The 22,590-nt window shown below is 40.4% G+C and overlaps 1 protein-coding gene across 3 annotated transcripts in view; it reads left to right on the top strand.

Moving 5' to 3' along the window:
* FGD3 (FYVE, RhoGEF and PH domain containing 3) overlaps positions 1 to 22,590 on the top strand; it is a 102,540-nt gene that overhangs the window by 62,228 nt on the left and 17,722 nt on the right. For all 3 annotated transcript variants that reach the window (XM_081848857.1, XM_081848859.1, XM_081848858.1), the window contains 11 exons: positions 3,093 to 3,182; positions 3,794 to 3,930; positions 6,061 to 6,217; positions 7,709 to 7,847; positions 9,728 to 9,786; positions 12,266 to 12,412; positions 13,762 to 13,854; positions 14,610 to 14,689; positions 15,004 to 15,034; positions 16,312 to 16,413; positions 18,999 to 19,061. In XM_081848857.1, coding sequence (XP_081704983.1) covers positions 3,093 to 3,182; positions 3,794 to 3,930; positions 6,061 to 6,217; positions 7,709 to 7,847; positions 9,728 to 9,786; positions 12,266 to 12,412; positions 13,762 to 13,854; positions 14,610 to 14,689; positions 15,004 to 15,034; positions 16,312 to 16,413; positions 18,999 to 19,061 — 1,098 coding nt within the window. The remainder of the gene's footprint in view (positions 1 to 3,092; positions 3,183 to 3,793; positions 3,931 to 6,060; positions 6,218 to 7,708; positions 7,848 to 9,727; positions 9,787 to 12,265; positions 12,413 to 13,761; positions 13,855 to 14,609; positions 14,690 to 15,003; positions 15,035 to 16,311; positions 16,414 to 18,998; positions 19,062 to 22,590) is intronic.

Below are 22,590 nucleotides of genomic sequence, written 5' to 3'. Positions count from 1 at the left end.
GACCCAATAATGGGCCGGAACACACCAGTTGAAAACCAGTGGTTTAACCTGATGCGGGACGTGGGTGGCGCTGTGGTTAAACCACAGAGCCTAGGACTTGCCGATCAGAAGGGCGGTGGTTCGAATCCCCGCAACGGGGTGAGCTCCCATTGCTCGGTCCCTGCTCCTGCCAACCTAGCAGTTTGAAAGCACGTCAAAGTGCAAGTAGATAAATAGATATTGCTCTGGTGGGAAGGTAAACGGCGTTTCCGTGCTCTGCTCCAGTTCGCCAGAAGCGGCTTAGTCATGCTGGCCACATGACCCAGAAGCTGCTCGCTGGCTCCCTCGGCCAATAAAGCGAGATGAGCGCCGCAACCCCAGAGTCGGTCACGACTGGACCTAATGGTCAGGGGTCCCTTTAACTTTACCTTTACCTTTAACCTGATGCCAGTCATTTTGACTGCTGGCCAAGGTCTCTGCAGAGAGGTATTTCCCAGCCTATTACCTGAGATCCTTTAGTGTGAGTCATTGAACTTGGGACCTTGGGCATGAAAAACCATTTGAGCACAGCATCCAGATTATTTCACAAAATGATAGGTTCTCTATTCTTTTGCCATGATCACTACTCTTTTTCACTCAGCTTAGTTTGAGTGTTGATGCTGGGGTAGAGATGCCATTCCATGTCACTCTAGCATGTCTTTACCCATAAGTCTCCTCTGTTATATTTCTGCCTTAATCTGTGATTATTATTTTTAAATCACAACTTTAAAAGAATACATATTTTAAATTGTATTTTCTCTCAAAATACACATGTTAAGTTTTTTTTTAACCTAAAAGAATTGTTGCAGATGGTCATCTGTCCTGTATGATCTAGTTGAGATTCCTGCAATGCAGAGGATTAGATTGGATGACCCCATAATTCTAGGAAATGTGAATACTGGTGGATTACTGAGTTCTTATCTACACATTAGTCAAGAGACAATGATAAGGTCAATTCATAATGGAATACAGAAAAACAGATACTTGAGAAATTCGGTGTTGAAATACACTGGATCACATCAAATTGTTTTTCCTTAAGTTATCCACTGTTTCTATAGTGGAAAGATGAAGAGAAGTAAATTATTGATATTTATTAAAATCCAAATAATTATCCAATTTAATGGCATTATTCTTAATTTACTCTAATCTTGGCAGACTGATACTTTGCTGTGCATTCTGTTTAGAACGCCCCCCCCCCCCGTGAGGAAATGGGCAATAATAAACAATTAATGGGCACATTTGTGTGTAAAATACTGAAATGAAAATACTGATTAATCTTGCTAACTTTTAAAGATAGTGTTCCTGAAAGTAAGAAATGCCTCATTCCACATCACTCTTTTATTTTATGCTATAAGGCATCAATGTCATTGAGCATTTATTAGAACCTGAACACACATGACTGAATAATTGTGTGTCTTCTCTGTCGTTTGTCCAATGAAAACTGACAAGAAGGAGCTTATTAGCTTTGATAATGTCTCTCTGACTGACATTGCTGACGTTGTATATGGGATATCTCAGCCTGGATACTTCTAAAAGAAGAAATGACATGAAAGTGATTGATTTTAGCGATTTTGCAAGTGTGTGCCCATGTTCAAGCACAACTGCCATACTATTTTAATTGGTTAATAACTGGACTGGTAATAAAAAAGTGGAAAGAAGAAATATGGAAATATTCTATATTAGTGCTAAATCGTAGGAATGAGAGAGGCCCAGGCATATCTTGTATGGAGATAAATAACCTAATCAAGTGAAGATTTTCTATTCATTGAAGCCTATTGTTTTTGGAGATGAAAGACAATTGCCATGTGATGAACACTTCAACTGACCAGGTTATCGTATTTTATTAGCTATCAGGGTGTAAAGAGCGGGATTGTCTCAGTTCACTTACTTGGTCTTCACTTCCTTTGCCTTCTTCTCTTCTTGCTGGTGAGCAGTGTTATATCCTGAGGAGGAAGCAGAATAGAATAATAGTTGTGAATGTGTCTGCATAAACCCTGAAATCCGGAGATGAAATTCTGGGCTGAGAACTTAAGCAGCTTCATATCCTTGCTCTAATCAAGTGTGATGCTTTGCTGTTACCATCAGCCTTGGTAACAAATAAACTTGGCATGTGATGCAGAGCTTAGGAGGTGCAGGGTGCCTTAAATTGAAAAGTTTTTTTATTCCAAAGCTACCTGTTAGAGTTTTGTCATCAGATTTGCTCAGACCAAAAGTCAATAAGGAAGTTTTGAAAAACCAACACTGCATTGCATGGGTTAGGTATTTCTATCTAGTTTTCTGAAACCAGCAATTTGGAGCCTTATTTTTTTAAAAAAGTTGAGAGTGGTTTTGTCTTTTTTTTGTTTGCCCCAATGCATGGACTATAACTTCTTTTTTCCTAATGAGAAGGGATTTCAGGGCTAGAGAGACATGGTAACAACAACAACAACAACAACAACAACAACAACCCATAAACACCTTTTAACTTTTTTGTTCCTCATAAAAGCATTTGATTAGCTATTGACTATGCAAGCTCAAAAATCAATAATAAAGTCTGTTTTACTTTGCCCCTAAACATGTTTGCTTTTCCCTTTTCATTTCTTGGGGTTTTTTGTTTGTTTGTTTATTTGTTTTAAAATGAAGCAGCAGCAGCAATGTTTTAAGGCCATCAGTTGAATTTGGACATTTTCTGTGGAGGCGATTACCACTAGCGAACCACAGGAAAGGCATACTTTGATTTCTTCCCTCTTTTTGCTCCACATCATACTAAATTTTAGTAAAGGATGCCTTGTGAGAGGGTTCCATAGTTCACATTTGATGACAATGAGTGAAATATGCAAATTAGATGGTTCTAGCTATACTGTAAGAGGTTGCTCTGTACTAAATTGATTTTAGAGAAACAGTGAAACATACACCATCCATAAAGAGATTCATGAACCATCCAAATGTATACTTCATCAGCTCAGTAAGATGGAAGACTTTTTATGGTAGTGTGCACTTCATCAGCTGCAAGAACATAATATGAAAACGATTACTTCCTCAGCATTTGTAATCTTGACTGAAAATTCACATTGCCTTTTTCATGTTGTCTGCAGTGTTCGGAGCCACAGAAGCTGTTTAACATTGCAAGTGAACTTCTTCATACGGAAGAAGCTTATGTTAAAAGGCTTCATCTTCTGGATCAGGTAAGTCTACTTCTATATGGGAAATTGGCCTTGCTAAAAACTTGTAAGAAAACTTAATTTTTCTCTACTAGAGCAGTTCTAGTATGTCTGTATAGCTGATGGTAGTTATTTTGGACAATTAACTTCCTTAAAAGTCAAATTTATCTGTAATAGCTGAGTCAGATGTCTGTTGTCTTTTAACCAATTGTGCAATGTCTTGTGCGGAAGTAGAAAAATATATAATTGGACCACATTGTAAAGAAACCTTTCCATTTAGCCTCTTTCTTTCTTTCACTAGTTTTTTTGTCTAGCCAAATGTTAATTAAGAATGATACTTGAAAATATTTGTAAAGCACCTTTATATGTTAAATCCATTATTTTTCTTTAGTTGGCTTTCACTCTAAATGACTAACATAACAAATGGCTTTGAAATAAGCAGGTGGCAGATTTATTGGAAATATATATGGATGTCTTTAGTTGAGGAGTCCTTCTAACCAGCTAGACATGTCTCTTGAATACATCTTGGGGAGAAATTCAAAAATCCATATCCGTTATCTGTCAACATCCAGCTGCTTAAACTAGTATAAATAATATACTTTTGGTTCTGATGTTGTGTGTGTGTTTTGGTGCAGGTTTTTTGCACTAAATTGTTTGAGGCGGGGATTCCACCTGATGTGGTAACAGGAATCTTTTCAAATATTTCTTCCATCTATCGCTTCCACGAACAGTTTCTTCTGCCTGAGCTCAAAACAAGGATTACAGATGAGTGGTGGGTAAATGAAGGACTACAAACAAATGTTTCTATGTTAAGAATTTCCTAGAAGCTAAAAACGTCCACTTCTGTAACATGCTAGCACAACAAAATATAATGCACTGTTATTGGTATGTATCTGTATGTCACATCTTAACACTCCTGAGTGTTCCATGAACTTTACAAAATAAAGTTCAGGAGATGGCCCTCCTGTAATAGTTCCACCATGTGGTTTCACTGGCTTTGAAACCCCTGCTTCATCTGAAACTATGGCACCAACTAAGCCTCGCCCACATTAGCACAAGCTTATATCTTGTTTTGCTTTCCTCTGTCTTTTCAGAGGCAGGGATCAGCAGCTGGTGCAGGAACAATGCTCTTTCTCATTGTTTTCAGTGTTAGGCACTGTTCCATGCTTGCATCTGAACTGCATGCTTGGAGCTAGCCTCAGGGAAGCCCATCTTTGTGAAAGCTCCATTTCCAAATCTAGCATACAAAGCCTTGGGTCAAAGCCTTGGCTGGGAAATAGAATTGCACCATAAGCACACAAATGTCTTTGGTAAAAGTATTCCCTAATAAGAATTCATACATGGAGATAGCTATCTGTTTAGTTTTTTGTGACTAATTCACATCCGCAGCCAAAAATGCAGTGAGGCCTGCGCTCAGGCCCCTTTGACGTGTCCTTTAAAAAGACATTGTATACTTCTCTTATTGAAAAACATATATTTAGATCGTTAAAAAGTTTTGGTCGAGTTCCTGTAAGGCAGGGATGTCCAACAGGTCGATCGGGATCCCCGGGAGGTTGCAGTCAATTGCTGTCAATCGCGGGCTCATTTCCCTTTGCTTTTGCCTAAGAGCACCTGGCCCCTCTCCCCTGCCTGTATTTTCTCCTGATCTCTGTAACGTAAGACAGACTTTTTGCTTTTTGCTGTTCTGCTAAATGTTTCCCGTTCCCGCTAAAAGTCCCCCCCCCAAAAAAAAACAGAACCCCAACAAAATGGGGCGTTTCCCCTCCCTAAAAAAGTTCAACAACTTTGACCGGAACCCCTAAAAACCCCTAAAAAGGGTGGTAGATCACTGCCAGATTTTAATTCTGAAAGTAGATCGCAGTCTCTCGGGAGTTGGCCACCCCTGCTCTAAGAAAATAAAGTGTCCTTGGGTAAGAGGACAGCTCCTCATAAGGATGAGAACCTGGTTAAAAGACAGGCAAAAGATACGTATAAACGAATTTTCATAATGAACAGAGGTGTAACCATGGCTGTCCCTCGTGGATCTTCATTGCTGTTTAACTTGTTCTTGACAAATGTGAATAATGTGATAGCAGCCATAAGACACCAAATCATTCAGATTGGTCAGTCCCGGGTATTAAAGCATAGGAAAGAGAATAAAGTTTAATAGAGAACGGGAATACAATTTCCTAAACATTTATGAAACTACAGCATCAGTCCTTGAGAAGGGGCAGGGTGATTGTTGCTCCCTGCTTGCCATAATGCTGTACTTGCTAGGATGGGGTGGGGTGAGAGTGGAGGAGCTGCAGCTTGGCAACAGGGCATTTTTGTGCCTGTGGGGCCATCACTGCCATTCTAGAGCTCCCCATCTTCATTACTGCCAGCTCCAATGCCAGGAGGCTGCTGCTCCCGCTCCCCCATACACCACTGCTGTGGAGACTCCAACTGGTGTTGGCCTGTAGAATTGTAGAGTTGGAAGGCACCCTGGGGCCATCTAGTTCACCCCCCTGCAATGCAGGAATCTTAACACACGATCCCTCATCCAGTTTGAAACGATACTGTGCCCTGCTTAGCTTGGCAAACGTGCTAGCAGCTTTACTGCCACACAACTTGATGCGAGATAATTCAAATATGCACTTTTACAAAACTTGCCATTTTGAATTCCAAATGGTGTAATAATAGAAGCACTTGTTTACAAAAGAATTGAAGTGTTGTTTTCAGACTCGTGTGTTTAATTTTGATGCAAGTGAGTAAGTAGAATTTCCCCCCATCCACATCATTTTAACTATACTTGTAATTTATGAAGATCAATTATATCAGACTGCATTCAAACATAGGATGTGTAATTGTAGTTGCCAGCTGATGTCATATTTCATTTCTGTGTTTTTCTTTAAATTTGTCTTGTTATTTCTTCTGTCTACAGGAATACAAACCCAAGGCTCGGAGATATCGTCCAAAAACTTGCTCCATTTCTGAAGATGTATGGAGAATATGTAAAGAATTTTGACAGAGCAATGGACATGGTGAACACATGGATGCAGAGATCTGTTCCTTTTAAAGCTGTTATTCAAAACATACAGGTATAAATCATTTGTACTTATCACAGTCCATGCCTTGTTGACATTACACATGCGAGGGAGTGAAACCAGAAAAAGTTCCATTCCACACACTTATGGTATCATATACTGGATAGGTCTGCCTGTATAGCTGTGTAGCCAAGAAAACCTTTTAGGGAAGGCAGGGTTGATTTCAGTGACATGTGATTGTGCCAGCTAGATCTCTGGCCAGCTCATTGGTTTTACACAGAGTATTGTAATAAATATAAACCATTAAATGGGCATATGAAATTTATTATTATAAACTCTGAATTGAAGCCAGGCTTAAAAGGAAAATAACTTCCTTGAAGAAGCCACTTTTTATGGCTTGACTTAGTGTTATGTCTGAACCTGAGATCATGGTTTATTTCTTCTAGACAAGCCGTGAACAGTAAGACCTTGGTTTCAGGTCATGGTTTGTCCAGAGCAAAATAAACCATGATCCTGGATTCAGAAATAATGCTAAGCTAAGCCTGAGTACTGTAAGCTAAGCCTACAGTAGTAGGACCAGAGGAGAACCAAAGCTGCTACAACCTTCTAACTGGGAACCATCAACATTTGCTGGCTTGCATTAATCCATAGTTTAAGATAAACCTGTTTTTCTCTTCATGCATAGTCATTATATTGATCAATGTATTCCATCATAATTAACTTGCAGACTTTGAGTTGAATCCAATGTTAGTTTTACTTAGAGCAGACTAGTTTAAATTAATAGACATGTGTAACTTAGGTCCATTAATTTCAATGGGCAGGATTTGTCTATTGAGTCCCAGTCAGCAGCAGAAGCCCTGTGCAAGGATTTCTTCCTGCACAGTGAGCCTCCTTCCCTCTCCTCCCCCTGGATGCCCCCCTACGGCTCCCTAAAGTGACTGGTGGTGGTGGTAGGGTGGTCCTGAGAACTCCCAGAACAGTGGATGGTGGGAGGAGATAGGGGATTGTTCTGCCCAGTAAGGTGAAATACTTGCACTGGTGGAATGATCAGAAGAGCTTGATGTTGACTTCCTTCCATTGGGTCTATTCTGTGTACAACACTTCGTACTTCTTTGTTTTGTGATGAATATACCACTGAGAAATAATGAAATAAATAATACTGTTACGGGAAACATGAATTGGGTAGTAGATATGGGGATGGACTGCTGTACTGGACTGAGCCTAGGTTGAAACCAAGGTATCAGTAAGAGATGCCTTTAGGCCTGGATCCAGCATGACATAGTAACTAAATGTCCTTTCCTTTCCTTCCTCTTTTTATTATGATGATAATTTGTACATCTGAAAGCAGTTCTATAGAACACTTTGCTTGATTCTGTATTTACCTTGCCTTGACCGCCAGCATCTTTATGATAATTTTAAAAAACTGACTAATTAAGCATATGAACATCTTTCTACAGTCCTACATCATTAAATGGTTTAAGTACATGGATATGGCAAAAGAAAAAAAATTGTTCAGAAAATCAGCCTGTTTTCCTTTAATTACAGAAAGAAGAAATATGTGGAAACTTGACATTACAGCATCACATGCTGGAACCTGTACAGAGAATTCCACGCTATGAGCTTCTCCTAAAGGATTACCTTAAAAAACTTCCTGAAGAGTCACTAGACCGAAAAGATGCTGAAAGTATGTACAGTTTTCATTCACATGGTTCAGCATCTTATTCTGTGTGGGGGCATAAATATGCATCATGTTATAGCTTTTCAAAATTAAACCTTTTCCTCTTTTGTCAAAATCTGACAACACCACTCTTTGAATGATGGATTTCTATTGTGGACCTGTTAAACCAAACGTGTCATTTCTTTTTTACTTAGTGCACAGCACCTGATACATACCTACTGCATGATAATGATAGTTCCAATCAACTTATTCTCTGGTAGTGAAGCTTCTGACACCAGTTTTCTGAAGTGTCTTGATGGCGCATACCATTTCCTGACATTTCAACTGTTTGCCAGCCAACTTTTTTGAGAGAGAAACTGAAGTTTCTGATTGGGTAGGATTTCAACTTTACACAGGGACAGAAATAGATTTGAGAGGAGACTCAGTATAAGGAAGATATCATTGGAAATGGGTAAACTAAGAGGCAGGAACTCAAGAGGCAATGGAGCTGGGAGAACAATGGGCATGGGAGTGAGAAAGGAATCTGAGACAAGGAGAAAGACAGTGGGTCACAATTGATGCTAGGTTTAGATCCTTAAAGTAATTGATTGGTAGCAATCATCTAGTTCAGGGATGGGCAAATTGTGCCCTCCAGATGTTGTTGGACTCCAAATCCCATCAACCCAAGACTGTGTGACCATTTTTGTGTTTTTATATTGCAAACTGTCTTGTGATCATCAGATATATAAAATTTAATAGCAATAACAATAATAATAATAATTAAATAAATGTGGAGTGGCATAGGTTCCCATCTGCTGATCTATATCTTTTGAATGCCATAATACATTATTCTATGTGTTACATGTAAAAAACATATCTTTGGCCATTTCCCCCCTAGGTGCTATGAGTTGGATGTAGGATTCTTCCTGTTCAAAAGTATCCAGGCCAGTTCATGCAATCCTCCCACCCACATATATAGACTCAGCATGTGCTGGGACTGAGAGGCAAGCCTTCTTCCTCTAGCTTGCCATACACTCAGTCCTGCTTGATCTGCTTTGTATGCTTAACTGGCTGAAAGTCTAATGTGGTATCAGTTCCCCTGCAGGTTTCCTTCCACAAAGAAAAGTACAGACAAAAGGGGACTTGCAGTTCCTGATGCTGATTCTGGGCAACTGAAGAGAAGCATTTGCTAAAGACAGCTTCCTTCTATATAATGAATATGTGCCTTGGAAGCACACAACCAGAAAAGGCACAAATTATGTTTCAGATGTGAAACACCTTCAGAGAGGTGTTTGAGGCTGGGCTTGAACATTAAGAACCTACATTAACACCAACCATAAATTAGGGAAAAGAAATTCCTGTTCCTGCACAGGAAGTTGTATAAATAGGGCTGTGCCTAAGCAAAATAACTGTTCTTATATTGCATGCTTTCCTCTCTTGGTAATTACTGGGTAATTTACTGTTGCCCACTGTTTACAGGGGACTCTCGACTCACGCGGTAGTTACATTCCGGGTATCACACATAAAACCAAAATCGCATATAGTCAAAACACATTGGGTTCAATGGCAGGTAGGATTGCCAAAGTCATTTTTCCTGGAACACCCTCCCTCCTTCCCCTTTTTATTTATTTTTTAAATTATTTTGCCAAGCATGTAAATCTGAATGTACACAAGTTGCCGTGCTACTTATTTCAGATATTATAAATGTGTCCTATGTTAATACTCTTGCATACACACTTGACCCTCACAAGCACAGGAATATGATGCAATGGATTTGTCCTTACAAACCTGTCATTTATGTGCAGCCGCATTTTTACAGAAATGCTGTACACATCAGGGAAATAAAAAACTGCACTATTAACTGATAACGATCTCGAGAATGTGTAACTGCTGCTGCTTTATTGCAGAATCACTGGAGCTCATTTCTACTGCGGCAAACCATTCAAACGCAGCCATCCGAAAGATGGTGAGTAGAAATTGTGTAACTGAATCATCACCTGAGCCATTAACTGAGCTTCCTGTTTGAACCAGTGGTTTTCTCATGACTACATGAAGACTTAATGTTGGTTTTTCATACTTATTCAAACTTTCTAGATCAAACTGAAGTATAAATTAGTGCCTTTCTAGAGTTATTATCTATTATTTATGTATATGAGGTCTGTCCCCCTGGCATTTTCTCTCTTGTGACTGATACTAATTTATGTAGCCATTTTCAAAAACTCCAATATTTGTTGTAGTTTCTTTCCTGTGTATTCTAAAAATGTTCATAAGTTTTAGCATACTTAAAATATTCAGCCGTTGTTCTTACAAATGAAACAGGCCAATTAGGGTTTGACCCTATATATGGCCGAGAGCAGGTCCATATATTTACCTTTTTTACCCATATATGAATATGAACATATATGAGATAGGTGTTGTGTGAAATTGCAATTGCCCGTGACCCTAATACCATTTTGGGGGCAGGAGGTATTCTCGTCATTAGGCAAATGAATGCATGGCTCACAATGAGCTTATTTACAGTGTGGCAAGTGGACATGTTCCTAAGGTTCATCCCCGCTCTGCCAAACCCAAATTAAAGACCATGCTTCTGTCATTAAGAAGACATATATAAAGACAGTTGTTTATAACTGTAGAGCCTATAAGAAATGTAACAATGATGGAATAAGCAGCAGAGCATATGCTTTGCCTACAGAAGTTTCTGGTTTCAATACCTGCAGAGCTTCTCTAAGTGCTAGTGTTCATGTGGTTGAGCAGATGACATCTCAGTTAATCAAACTCTGAATGGCAGGCTTAGTCTGGTTTCCAAAATGGCAATGTATGCACTAACTGCAAATAAGAACATTTACAAAGATTAGCAATACTTCTTTGTAATCGTGTTGAAACACTGAAAATCCATAAAACTTTGTGTGTGTGCGCGCGCATGCGTGTACACAATACTGAGACAATTTCTATAAGATCCAAGCTTTGTGTATGTGTTTATTTAATAAAATCATCCTGCCTTGTCTTGAAAACATTTTAAAGAAAATGCAAGGTTTGTTTTAGATGTTACATATTTACTTGTCTAATTTTACCTCCCAGCAACAATTCTGTTTTTGTAAGAAATAATTATAGGCAATGTTTTAAATGAACCCACTTGTTTCTCACTCTGGGCGTTCTTTACAGGAAGTAGTTGTGGCTTCTTCTCTTTCTCAGATTCACAAGTTAGAGGTGTTTTCATCTTCCTTATTGAGACACTATTATTCTTGCACAGGCATAGGGAACATTTACATTCAAAGGCTCTCTTATCTTGCCAGTGCTCCGAGTGCCAAGTGGATGGGATCAAAGGCTGGCAATAGTAAAGAAACCATGCCGCTTGCAACACACACATATAGCAAGGCATGGGGAACAGTTGCTAAGGAAGCTGAAGTGTGTGTAGTGTGTAGTTTTAATCCTATCAATGTTTAATTGTTTTTTAATTGTTGTTTTTAGTGGTTTTTAATGTACTTGTAAGCCACCTTGAACTATGTCAGGGGAAATGGGGTGGGGGATTAACAACAACAACAACAACAACAACAACAACAACAACAACAACAACATACAGTGGTACCTCAGGCTACATACACTTCAGGTTACATACGCTTCAGGTTACACACTCCCAGAAATAGTGCTTCAGGTTAAGAACTTTGCTTCAGGATAAGGCGGTGCGGCAGCAGCAGGAGGCCCCATTAGCTAAAGTGGTGCTTCAGGTTAAGAACAGTTTCAGGTTAAGAACGGACCTCCGGAACGAATTAAGTACTTAACCTGAGGGACCACTGTACTAGTTGTACTCATAATAGATCTGTTGAAATCAATAAACATTACTACCTCACGTCCTTCAATGCCAATGGGTCTACCCTGAGAAGAATTTGGTTGTCAGGAAAAATTTAATGGCTGCACTGGATATTGGTGTACAGACCTTTGTGACACATATAAGGCAGGCCCTACTTGCTAAAATTCATATGTGGGCATCAGATCCCCATGAAAGTGTCTTTCTCTAGCTTCCAGCTCTTATTACTGCTGCTATGAGGGCTAGAATTTTATCTTCTTTATGATTTTGGGAATCAATTTCCTGACTACTTTGACAGAAGAGCTGTTTGGGATTCTGTGGCAATGCAATGAAGTACAAAGAGATGATTAAAATAGAGAGGATTAAATGCTTTATGTTGCTAGAGTGCATTCTGTTTTCATGGTTGCTTTTTTAAGGCTGTGAAAAACCATGGACTTGCACTGTTTATTTCTTCTTTCATGTATTTTTTTGTTGGTTCATTGTTTTTTGTTTTTTAATACCAATATTCAGTAATTCTTCAGTAGGTAGCATTTCCCTTGTTAATTAATTGAATTATTTTTTTCTTCTAGTGTGTGTATCGTAAAGCAATAGACAAAGACTAGCTGTTAGCTGAGTTGGCATTTCCTTTTTGTGCTTGTAGGAAAAGATGCACAAGCTGTTAGAAGTGTATGAGCGCCTTGGAGGAGAAGAGGATATTGTTAATCCAGCCAATGAATTGATTAAAGAAGGGCATATTCAGAAACTGTCAGCAAAGAATGGCACCGCTCAGGATAGATATCTATTTCTGGTGAGTTACTTCATTTCTCAGGAGTAAAGTGTTCACCTACTTTGTAGACACAAAGTCTCCTTTGATCTGATTGGTTCAGGTCTTGCTGGTGGAGTCTGCTCTGCATTGCACATGTATTTTCCTTTCACAAAAGCAGGTTCTGTTCTGTTTTAAAGAAAATGTTTTTTCTGTCGCCATACCAGTATTTGATGATGCTTTGGTTTTTGTGTAATTGGCACGTTTCTTTTATTAGTTTATCCCAGAGTATTATGCTGCTGAATATTAAATAGTCCACAGACATTAACCTGACAAACCCATTGCCACCAGACTTAAGTATAATCTTTTAAATTATCATTAACAATCACAGACTCCTGTGGACAGTGTCAACCATTTTGTGCAAAAATCAGGAGCAGCACTTGAGGTCAGGCCCGGCCAGCCATTAGATGTTGATCTTCTGACATAGCTCTCTGAATATAATATCCACACATAGTTTCTCTCTGTGTGAGTCCACATGTGACATAGAAGGCTTTTCTTATTTTTATAGTTCTGCAGAGAATACTGCTTAAATATCTGCTGGAAAACACTCTGGCATCTTCCCAGCATGTTGTGGGTTGGTTTTGCACAGGTATATTGTACATTGCAGGTATAGGGCAGGATTCACCTGACTCCTGTTGTCACAAGCCTTGCATGAGGATGTCTGCTTTTGCAAGGGGTCTTTCCACTCCCCAAAAATTGGCTCTGGGGTGGGTGAGTAGGAGAACAACCAATATAGTGTGTGTGGAGAAGAGGGCGGTAGGGGGTGTCATTCTGTCTGGCAGTGACATTGAATTACACTCATAGTTATTGCCAGGCAATTCCCCCCCCCCCCCTCTGTAACCAGGCCTTTGGTTTTTAACTATATCTGTGGCCTTTTGTACATGGCCAGGATGTTTTTAATGTGTTTCTTTTTCCTTTTGCTTTTAATGTATTTATTGTGGGATGTTGTTTATTTGTCTGTTTGGTTGTAAGTTGCTTTGGGTTGCCCTGGGCAAGATGAAGCGACCAAGAAATATAATAATAATAATAATAATAATAATAATAATAATAATAATAATAATAATAATAAATCACAATTCATAGAAGGTAGATGATTCACAGTCAAAATTGAGCTTTCCTCAATCCCCCCATGAGCTGTTGCTATAAAAATGAATTCCTGATAAATTTCACACACCACAGTGCTAGAAATTTTAACCTTTATTGGAGAAATGAACTGTAACAACTGATTTTGTAATTAAGGGTGTGGCTATGCTTACTGATTTTATAATGAAGGGTGTGGCTGAATATTAAAGTGATTTCCACATACCATAACAAGAATTTTCCATCAATTGCAGTTTAACAGCATGGTGTTGTACTGCGTGCCCAAACTGAGATTAATAGGCCAGAAATTCAGTGTGCGAGAAAAGATCGATATTGCAGGATTGCAGGTTTGTATCTTGTTTGCTTGCATTTATAATATACTTTTATAACAGTGCTTGGATAGCTCAGTTGGTTAGAGCGTGCTGCTGATAATGCCAAGGTTGCAGGTTCGATCCCCATAAGGGACAGCTGTTTAGTCCTGCATTGCAGAAGGTTGGACTAGTTGATCCTCAGGTTCCCTTCCAACTCTGTGATTCAGGATTTGTCACTCTTGTTGAGAAACAAGCCTTTTGGCCATCCCCAGATGCATAAGCAAAGTAAAACACAGGCAACGTGGAAGGCAGAACATGATATGCTGTTATTGAAGATGGAACTGCAGGAAATGAGTATGCAGTATTGCAGACTGTGCAAACAGTAACAACAACAAAGCCACAGTCAGTTTCTCCTTTGGCATTGCAGTACCATCAGTGCCACTTGAAAGCCGCTGAGCTTAAAACATAGTGGATGTGGACCCATACATTTCTCCGTGCCTAGACAAGTCGCAGAGACAGTCTAGGTTAGAGTTCAAGTCTCTTCCACCAACTGCTTCTGCACCTTGCAGCTGGCAAACCTTGTTTGTATCTCAGAAAAAACCTTGTTAAATAATGCCTCTGAAAGCATTGTCATTAAAAAGTAGACACTAGATGTTATTTTTAAACAAACAGTTCATTATTATTAATAGTTGCTGCTGTTTATTTAGAGAGAGTAGAGGTTTGTTTGGTAATCTTAAAAGTGTTTGGAAAATTACATTTTAAAGTATAGCAAAATATACTTGGTTTCCTAGGTCCAGGAAATCAGCAAGCAAAACGTGGCTCATACATTCTCAATAACAGGAAAGAAGAGATCATTGGAGCTACAAGCTAGGTACAGAATTTTGTTCATTCATTCTGCATGTTTTGAGCAAGGAATGTTAGGCTGTGGAAGCAACTGGTAAAATAATTCATTCTAGTAAATTCTATTGTTTTGAATCATAAATAAGGTAAAGGGGAAGCAAGGGGTAGTTTTCAATTATATGCTGCCGAGTTTAGAATAGGTGGCATATCAGATTCCAGCAAGAAAACACGAATTTACTGTAGAGATGAATAAGACTATTATTTGCTTATAAGACTGCAGATATTAAAACAGCTACTGAATATGCTACATGTATACAACATGTATGTCTCTTCTGCATTTTATAGGACAGAAGAAGAGAAGAAAGAATGGATCCAGGTCAGTATAAGCACATTTTACTTAGCCTTTGTGTCAGCCCATTTCATTTGCGGTGTTCTTCTTTGCTAACTACATTAAGCTGCATATAGGAACTTTTTTCTCCATTTCATTATTTCCAAGGTGTTAAACCCCACCCTGCCAAAAAGACATCTTTCCCTGAGCAACTTACAATAAAACAATAAAATACAGCTATACAAAGATAAGTAAAGCTGAGTAAAATAACAATAAAGCTAGCATTTTTTTTAAAAAAAAAGCATTATAAAAAAACCAGACACTGGAGATGAAAGCATGCTATTAACATTCCTGAGATAGTAAAAAAAGACTTTTGTGCTAAGATGACGTCAGAGTAGGCAAATGTGAACCTCCTGGTGGTATTTCATAACTAGGACTGTAACAGAAAAGGCTGCTCCCTAATCATAATCCACCAAGGGTTGTATCTAGCAAAGCCATCCTATTAGTGCAAGGACTTCTGCCTGAACAACAAAACAGCCTCTCTGCCCCATGTGATGCTGCACTCCACCCAGATCTATCCTGGGGTTTCCTCCAACCCTTCACAGCAGATTGGTGAGGGAGTAGAGGGAGAGGAAGTCCCGTTACGCAAGCAGAAGGCATTACGCAGCTTGGTCGGATACAGCCCTGTATTCATGATGGGTATCCAAAGTCTCTGAGGATTATCTTAAGGCACTCATGTGAAGAAAATGGTCAAATATGTCCCAAGCCATGAAGAAATAACTTTAAAAGTGGGCATAATCACTTTAATGTGAACCTGAACATAGACGAATAGCCAATGCAGATGCTTCAGAACAAGCAAGGTGGATTCCTAATGCCGAGTCCCAGTTAGCATTTCCACAATAGTATTTTACACTAACTGCGTCTTCAAAGGCAGCCTCACATGTACTCTATTACAGTAATGGAAAATATTGCTTCGGGGTGAGGAACTGATGACTTCTATGTTGAAATCTTACTGGTGTTTTAGCAGAAGACCCATTGCCTACCTCTCCCATTACATTTATATAATTCTGATAGTGCTTTTGTTCCTTATACTTAGTTAACTGAAGTGACCTTTCAGTTTTTACAGAATACATTCTTAATTTGAGGCTCTACTTTTGTAAGTCATACTTGGAAATTCTTTATCTTGTAGAAACAACACTCTTAAGTAATGACATCTGCAAACAGTTTTGTTTTGTTTTGTTTTAAAAAAGGTTTTTGGTTTTGTGTTCTAAATAAGATTTTGCAGCTTACTTTTACTTACTGCATTTCTTGGAATTTTATTGCAGGTCATTCAAGCAACAATTGAAAAACATAAACAGAACAGTGAAACGTTTAGAGCTTATAATAGCTCTTTTTCTCAAGAAGATGAGCATCTCCCAGATTCATCAGTAAGCATTTAGTGATCATTATTCCTGTGGGTCTTTGCCGTCATATATATTGCACTTAAACTTGCAATTTTTTTGTTTTTAATTTGTAGCCTATGCTTTTGATCTATAGTTCCCTTAAGTGGAGCTTCACTCCTGGGACTTTCCATTGGGGAACTGGACAAAGGGGGGCAATTTTCTCCATCTCTTGACACTTGCTTATATTGAGTTACATTAGTCACTTTATGAACATGCTTAAAAGCACAGGTCCTAGTACCAATCCTTGGTGGCATAGGAACCAACTCCTATGGGTTAAGGTCCTTTCACGTGCCCCCCATAAAATATTTGAGGGGCCCCCCCACCTAAAGTTGATGGGCATTACCATTCAAATAGCATGTGTGTGCTGTGTCTTTGTTTGATTATGCAAGGTTGGCTCTTTTGCTTGGTGGACTCCACTTTCTACTTCCATCCATTAGGAGAACTATCCATTTATTCCTGCTCTCTGCTTCCTGTCTCTTTCCCAGTTACCGGTACTGATTCTTAAGAGGACCTCTCCTCTTATTCTGCGACTGATAAACTTACTCAGGAATATTTGACAATGTACTTTTATCTATATACTTGTTGGCACTCTCAAAATACTAAGAAAGGTTACCTTTGCTGAAACTTGTTCTTCTATATGCTTGGGAGTTCTACCTTTAATAAAGCTTTTCACCAGTTTTCCAGGAATAAGTAAACTGGTCTGTAATTTGCTGGATCCCTTTAAAAGAGATTCATGTTAAGTTGGCTACTTTCCACACCTCAGGTATGGGGATTGATAGTAGGCACATGTTACATATTTTTCTTAGAAGATCAACAATTTCACATTTGAACTCTTTAAGAACTCTCAAGTGGATGCCATCTGGATCCAGTGTTTTGTCAGTTTTCAATTTGCCCATAAGACCTAGAACGTAGTCACTTATCACTGCTATTCTCATACTCCATCTCTAAGTTCAGACCCAGGGATTTATCCCACATCTTCTGTGAGGCAGGCACAAGAATTCATTCAGCTTCTCTGAACTTTCTCTTCTATCCTTTAACAGTCTTTTGATACCCATGTCATTCAAAGATCCAGCTGCTTTCCTAGCTGGTCTCCTGCTATTCATGTATTTAAAGAGTTTTTTGTTGGTGGTCTTTATGTTTTTAACAATGTGCTCCTTGAATTCCTCTCCCTCCCCTTTCAACAAAGCTGCAATTTTCTCAAGAAAATGGTCTCTAATAGCCTCTAAGAGCTTCCTTTTCTCTGCTTGCTAACCATGATGACCCTGGTGGTACATTTCTTGAACTGTAATATACATTCTAGTCGAGCTTTCATTGTGGTTTTGAAACCCCCAAGCATTCTGGAGAAATTGGGTCCTCTTTACTTTGCCTCTTAGCTTCCTTTTTACCAGTTCCTTCATTCTGGGGAGCTTTTCTCTTTTGAAATCAAATGTGACTGTGTAGAACTTTCTGGGTAATTGTCCGCTTACATAGATGTTAAATTTGATAGTATTATGGATCACTGTTCCCAATTGGCTCAACAGTAGTTATATCTCACACCAGGTTCTAAGTGCTACACCTCTAGTTGATTCCCATAGAACATCATCATTTAGGATATCTAGAAATAGATGTTACCAGTTTGTTATGTTTGGAGCATATAGCCTGTCTGTATGAGGGTAATTAAAGTCACCCATTACTACAGCAGTTCTCCTTTGGATGTCTCCTGGATTTTATTCTCAAGATTCTCTCAGCATTTTGGTCAGGGTGATGATAGTACACCCCGAGTACTAAATTGCTCTTGGAAGCCAGTATTACCACCCACAACAGTTATGTGGATGAGGCCCTTAGGGATTTCTAGATTTTTGGACACTGTACCTGTTGATGTGCAGAGTGACACCCTTTCCAGTGTTGCTAGCTTTCAAGAATTTTAAATATGATGATTTTATGTTCTATTAGAACCAAAATGTTATTACATCATGGGCAGATATATGTTGGTGTGCACAAAAAGAGCCAGTGCGGTATAGCCTATGGTATGTTTGTATGAGCCTTTTGAATCCAGGTTCAAATCGCCACTCAGATATGAAGTTCATTGGGTCCTTGAGCAGTCCTAACATGCAGGTGCTTTGCTGGGAAATGCTAAAATGGGAACTCCCTGGACAAAAGGTGGATAGACTATAATAAAGTATAACTACTGATATCCTGTGTATATTAGACAGAGAAGGTCTATTCTGGTGCCTCATTTATCATTCCACAATGTCAAATTACAATGTTGGGTAGAACTGTATCCATAGTGGCTGAAATGCCTCTCAGGTATTTTGTGTCGCCGCCCATTGTCTTTAGCTGTTCTGTGTATATTTCACAACAGCTCTTTCATCAGTGGTGTCATATACCATTACGGTCTGGTGCCCATGTAACAGTGCAGACCTTCATTGCACCTCTGGGTCACCTTGCAACCACAAGAATGGTGTAACAGCAGTCATAGTGACCCTTCCCAAACACTCCTTGGCCAGTGCAAGAGCTCATAGTATCGAGCTATTAAAGAGCTAGGTGTTTTATTAGTATTCATGTGCTTTCTGATGGCTTTCCCACAACAGATAGCGAGCACCAGTTCTGTGGAATCCATGCCAGGAACAGATGGTAGCAGCACATCTGGAGGGGTAAGCGATTGCGAGGAGGATGCCTCATTAAATCAAATGTTCAAATATTTTGTTTTGATGGGGGGGGGGGGAGAGCAGGCCCATTCCAGACATGGTCATGCATTAGCCTATATTCTCTATTTGAATTCTATTCACTTGAACTGTGCCTTTTCACCATTAGTGAAAATTGCTCCTGTCCTTTTCTAATGTAAAACTTTCAACACTTACCTCATTTCTGAAACACGAGCCCATATCCAGACTGAATTAGCTTCCTTTGAATACTGTTGGAAAAGAAAGCCACTCCCGAACTAAGGAGGGGGGGTTGCGGGCTCACGCCCCCGTCCATATTCTCGCGGGGCTGCCATCAGCCCCGCGGGACTCAGGGATTCCCCAGCCTCTTTAATATTCATCACCCCCAGTGCTAGCCAATTGGCTGGCGGCGGGGGCGGGATTTCTAGGTGCACTTAAGGTCAGGGTAGCCCTGGCTCGCCCCTTTCTTTCTCTCCAGCAGCAGCAGTAGTTCGTTAAAGGACTCCGGGGGGCGTCGCCTCGTCCGAAACCTACGGAGGCTAGGGCCTAAAGCGCGCTCCTGAGCGGTAACCCCTTGGGGAGCGCCTAGGGATGTGCATCTCGGGGGCTCCCCCTGCTGCTGCTTAACCCTTCCCGGTTAGACCGGATAGTCAGTTACGGCCAATGCCTAAAGCCAATACCACTCTTACTTGTAATCAATAAAGTTGTGGCCATTTTTTGCCCATTAACCTAAAATTCTGGTGTCCGTTGTCTTTATTTACTCCATCTGTGGGAGGGGGCGGGTAAAGGTAAAGGTACCCCTGCCCATACGGGCCAGTCTTGACAGACTCTAGGGTTGTGCGCTCATCTCACTCTAGAGGCCGGGAGCCAGCGCTGTCCGCAGACACTTCCGGGTCACGTGGCTAGCGTGATGAAGCTGCTCTGGCGAGCCAGCACCAGCGCAGCACACGGAAATGCCGTTTTCCTTCCCGCTAGAAAGCGGTACCTATTTATCTACTTGCACCCGGGGGTGCTTTCGAACTGCTAGGTTGGCAGGCGCTGGGACCGAACGACAGGAGCGCACCCCGCTGCGGGGATTCGAACCGCCAACCATGCGATTGGCAAGTCCTAGGCACTGAGGTTTTACCCACAGCGCCACCCGCATCCCCTAGGGGGCGGGTATTGCCACACAAATCATTGTCTTCTGTTTACAAGCGAACAGGACTCCTGAAGCCAGTACAAAATAAGCCATTGTTACTTGACATATATGTTTCCGTAAGTCTGAGCCGAAGACTAGAAAAATAAGCTCGTCCATTCTGTGTTTCACTAGAAATCTTTGAATTATCAGCAGAAACGCTTTACTTTTGGCAGCTGGGAAAGGCACAGTAATTTCCCCCCTAATGATGGTTTTCAGTGTAAGCACTGCAAATCGTGGCTCACATCCATAATATGCCACAGATGTCTTTTATTAGGAAACTAGAGTCTTAGGTCTGGTTCGGATGTTCACCAGTTAAGATATCAGATGGTGCTTCTTACATGAAAAGCTGCCGCTCTAGGCTAAACTGCTTTAATTCTGCGTGCTGTACTTGGCATTCTTTATAATTAGGGCTTTCACCTGATGAAAGAAATTGTAGCCAATTAATCAGATGAGTTTCAGTCTAGTAAGATTGGTTGATTAAATCTGTGTAAATTTGCATATGAATAGTAATACGGGGGGGGGGGGGAGGACACACACACAACATATCTCTCTTGTTTTTCCGATGTCACACTCATATGTCCCAGCAGGCATCATCTTAGAAGAGGCATCCTTTGAGAGAGAGCAGGAGGTGGAGTCCCCTTTCTGAGATGGTGCCTGTCACCTACAGTTTTTGGAAACACTTGCGTTTATACCATTTTCCATTTTAAAAATCTGCTGCCTGCTTAAATGGAGGTCACACTTTTAGCCACTCAAACGGTAATTAGGTATATTCAAAGATTAAGGAATGCAGCCCTACTTACAGTTTAGCTTGCTTCAGTCACACCATAGTATTCTCAAGCCCAAAATGTCTTGTTGTAAACAGGCGTGCACTCCAGGGATTCATACAGGCCATTTGACTAAGTTAGGCCCACTAATTTCAGTGGTCTACCCTGAGTGAAACTGAGTTAAATACCACCCATAATAAAGTGTGCGGCATGTTATCTGCAATGTGAGCCAACAGTGTGACGTGGCAGCTAAAAAAGCCAATGCAATTCTGGGCTGCATCAATAGGAGTATAGCATCTAGATCAAGGGAAGTAATAGTGCCACTGTATTCTGCTCTGGTCAGACCTCACCTGGAGTACTGTGTCCAGTTCTGGGCACCACAGTTCAAGAAGGACACTGACAAACTGGAACGTGTCCAGAGGAGGGCAACCAAAATGGTCAAAGGCCTGGAAACGATGCCTTATGAGGAACGGCTAAGGGAGCTGGGCATGTTTAGCCTGGAGAAGAGGAGGTTAAGGGGTGATATGATAGCCATGTTCAAATATATAAAAGGATGTCACATAGAGGAGGGAGAAAGGTTGTTTTCTGCTGCTCCAGAGAAGCGGACACGGAGCAATGGTTCCAAACTACAAGAAAAAAGATTCCACCTAAACATTAGGAAGAACTTCCTGACAGTAAGAGCTGTTCGACAGTGGAATTTGCTGCCAAGGAGTGTGGTGGAGTCTCCTTCTTTGGAGGTCTTTAAGCAGAGGCTTGACAACCATATGTCAGGAGTGCTCTGATGGTGTTTCCTGCTTGGCAGGGGGTTGGACTCGATGGCCCTTGTGGTCTCTTCCAACTCTATGATTCTATGATTCTATGATTCTATGAGGTTTTGAAGAAAGAGGTCATGTGGATGAAATGGGGGGGGGGGTGTTTCCCTGCCACAGTTCACAAGACCATTCTGCTATGTAACTCAATGGAAGGGGTAGTCATTGTGGTACCCTCCAGAACTCTGTCTCCTATTATCCTCAGTCAGCATAGCTAATGGGAGTTGTAGTCTAGCAACACCTGGAGACATAGCCCCAGGCCCTTCAGTAAACCCAACATGCAATACTTTCCCCAGAAAATCTGCCTTTGCTGTCCATCTACTACCAAACCAGGTTCTAGGTCCTTGCAGTACTTAACAGAGCCCTGAAAAACCTAGGTCCTGGATTGCCTAAACCCTTATAACCAAACTCAGTCATTGAGATCATCTGTAGAAGCATCATTGGCCGTCCCCCAAGTTGGGGCAGTGCTCATCTGACAATAAGAAACCGAGCCTTTAGTATTGTTGGTCCAGTCCTGTGAAATGCTCTGCTAAATAGAGCATCAGCGGGTGCCTTCTGTTTCAACCTTTAAACACCTGCTGAGAACTTCTCTGTGCTACCCTGTTTCCATAGTGGTCAGTTGATGGTCTTTGATTTTAAAATTTTACATGTTTTTATTAGAGGTAGTTGTTGTTGCCAACTGCTTTGACTTTTTAAATGATCCAGCATACTCTGTTTGCCATTCAACAATTTGAGATGCTGCGCAATTTCCTGGCATTTTCATAAAAGGC

This window comes from Podarcis erhardii, assembly GCF_964252035.2.
Source record: "Podarcis erhardii genome assembly, chromosome: 2".
Taxonomy (NCBI): domain Eukaryota; kingdom Metazoa; phylum Chordata; class Lepidosauria; order Squamata; family Lacertidae; genus Podarcis; species Podarcis erhardii.
The sequence above is the reverse complement of the archived record's forward strand: the minus strand, read 5'-3'. Positions and strand labels throughout refer to the sequence as shown.